Genomic DNA, 2,500 nt, shown 5'->3' with positions numbered 1-2,500 from the left:
ACGTGCGTGTAAATATATTGTGGGACAAGTGATAGAAAATGAATGAATGTATATATATATGTATATCTGAGTGATGTGGCAGGACATAAAACTAGCCTTTGCTCAGGTTTCTTTTTTTAATTGACTTTTAATATTACTGTTTTTTTCCCCAGATGACTCAATTGTATTAAAGTGATATTTTGTGGAGAGTATGTTTGGTTTGTTGAGTACAAAATAAAATAATGAAAACAATAACAATGAATGAAATCAAGGCAAGAAAACTGGATTTTTAAACAAATTTACCAGTTGATTTGCCTTCCTCGCTTTCTGCATGTCTCTTTTACAGATGCTTGGCTTTTGCTCGTTCTCTTCTGTTCATTTCCATTGGAAGTTTCTGTGAAGGGCGCTATGTGACACTTTTTTCTTTTTTTTTTTCGAGCTGCAGGATCGGACAGTGGACAAAAGGGAGGGGTGCGAGAAGACGACGATGACAAGGATGAGGATGAAGATGAGGAGGATGCTGGCCGTCCTGCAGGGAGGGACAGAAGACGAAGCAGGAGGAGGAGGAGGAGGAGGAGGAGCATGATGCTGTGAGCGTGGGACAGCTCCGACCGGACGATGGAGCACACGCATCCTCCTCAGCATCATCATCATCATCATCTTCATCATCTTTGCATGGTTGTCGTCGTCGTGGGGGACATCCTGTGACGGTCTTTAATCACACCCAGCTTGACCGAGAGTTATTCTGAGGAGCTGTGCCAGGTCCCGGGAGGCGGGAAGAACGAGGAGGAGGAAGAGGAGGAGAAAGAGGAAGAGGAGGAGGATGCTCATCAGTGTCATTGAGGTGAAGACACACACGGACATCAGAGCTGATGACTGCACACCCGGATCTCTACACCTATGCAGGTAAGCACGCACCCATCCCTCTTATGACGATTAATAATAATGATAATAATAATAACACATCTACAGTGTATATTGACATTAATAACACATATCTACAGTGTATATTCACATTATTAATAATAACACATATCTACAGTGTATATTGACATTAATAATAACACATATCTACAGTATATATTGACAATAATAATAACATATCTACAGTATATACCTACAGTATATATTGACATAATTAAGATATCTACAGTATATTTTGACATTAATAATAATAACATATCTACTGTATATACTGACAATAATAACACATCTACAGTATATATTGAAATTAATCATAACAATAACACATATCTGCAGCATATATTGACATTAATAATAACATATCCACAGTATATGTTGACATTAATAATAACATGTCTACAGTATATATTGACATTATTAATAATCATAACATACCTACAGTATATGTTGACAATAATAATAACGCATCTATGTATATATTGACATTAATAATAATAACATATATAGTGTATATATTGACAATAATAACACATATGTACAGTATATATTGGCATTAATAATAATTATAACATATCTACAGTATATATTGACAATAATAATAAACATATCTACAGTATATATTAACAATAAAAACACATATCTACTGTATATATTGGCATTAATAATAATTATAATAACATATCTACAGCATATATTGACATTAATAATAATAATAATAATAACACATATATACAGTATATATTGACAATAATACATCTACAGTATATATTGACATGAATAATAATAATAATAACACATATCTACAGTATATATTGACATTAATAATAATAATAATAATAATAATAACACAAATCTACAGTTTATATTGGCATTAATAATAAGAATAGGAATAACACATATCTACAGTATATATTGACATTAATAATAATAATAACATATCTCCAGTATATATTGACAATAAAAATAATAACACATATCTACAGTATATATTGACAATAATAATAATAACATATCTACAGTATATATTGACCATAATAATAACACATATCTACAGTATATATTGACAATAATAATAATAACACATATCTACAGTATATATTGACATTAATCCATCCATCCATCCATTGACATTAATAATAATAATAAATAATAATAACACATATCTACAGTTTATATTGACATTAATAATAATAATAATAATAATAACACATATCTACAGTATATATTGGCATTAATAATAATAACACATATCTACAGTATATATTGACATTAATAATAATAATAATAATAATAATAATAATAACATATCTACAGTATATATTGACAATAATAATAACACATATCTACAGTATATATTGACATTAATAATAATAACATATCTACAGTAAATGTTGACAATAATAATAATAACATATCTACAGTATATATTGACATTAATAATTATAATAATAATAATAATAATAACATATCTAGAGTAAATATTGACAATAATAATAACATATCTACAGTATATATTGACATTAATAATAATAATAACACATATCTACAGTATATATTGACTTTAATAATAATAATAACATATCTACAGTTTATATTT

General features: G+C 28.4%; 1 protein-coding gene and 1 long non-coding RNA gene across 3 annotated transcripts in view; one reads left to right on the top strand and one right to left on the bottom strand.

The window, feature by feature from the left end:
- Positions 1-588: 588 nt before the first annotated feature.
- The window catches only part of LOC133610372 (uncharacterized), a 50,729-nt gene continuing 48,817 nt past the window's right edge, over positions 589-2,500 (bottom strand). The window contains exon 3 of the long non-coding RNA XR_009815859.1: positions 589-732. This is a non-coding gene — a long non-coding RNA (uncharacterized lncRNA). The remainder of the gene's footprint in view (positions 733-2,500) is intronic.
- bean1 (brain expressed, associated with NEDD4, 1) overlaps positions 727-2,500 on the top strand; it is a 98,122-nt gene continuing 96,348 nt past the window's right edge. For both annotated transcript variants that reach the window (XM_061966517.1, XM_061966509.1), the window contains exon 1: positions 727-885. In XM_061966517.1, the coding sequence (XP_061822501.1) occupies positions 852-885 (34 nt within the window). In that variant the 5' untranslated portion in view covers positions 727-851. The remainder of the gene's footprint in view (positions 886-2,500) is intronic.

The sequence above is a fragment of the Nerophis lumbriciformis genome, linkage group LG02 (genome assembly GCF_033978685.3).
Source record: "Nerophis lumbriciformis linkage group LG02, RoL_Nlum_v2.1, whole genome shotgun sequence".
Lineage (NCBI taxonomy): Eukaryota > Metazoa > Chordata > Actinopteri > Syngnathiformes > Syngnathidae > Nerophis > Nerophis lumbriciformis.
This window is presented reverse-complemented; position numbering and strand designations above follow the sequence as displayed.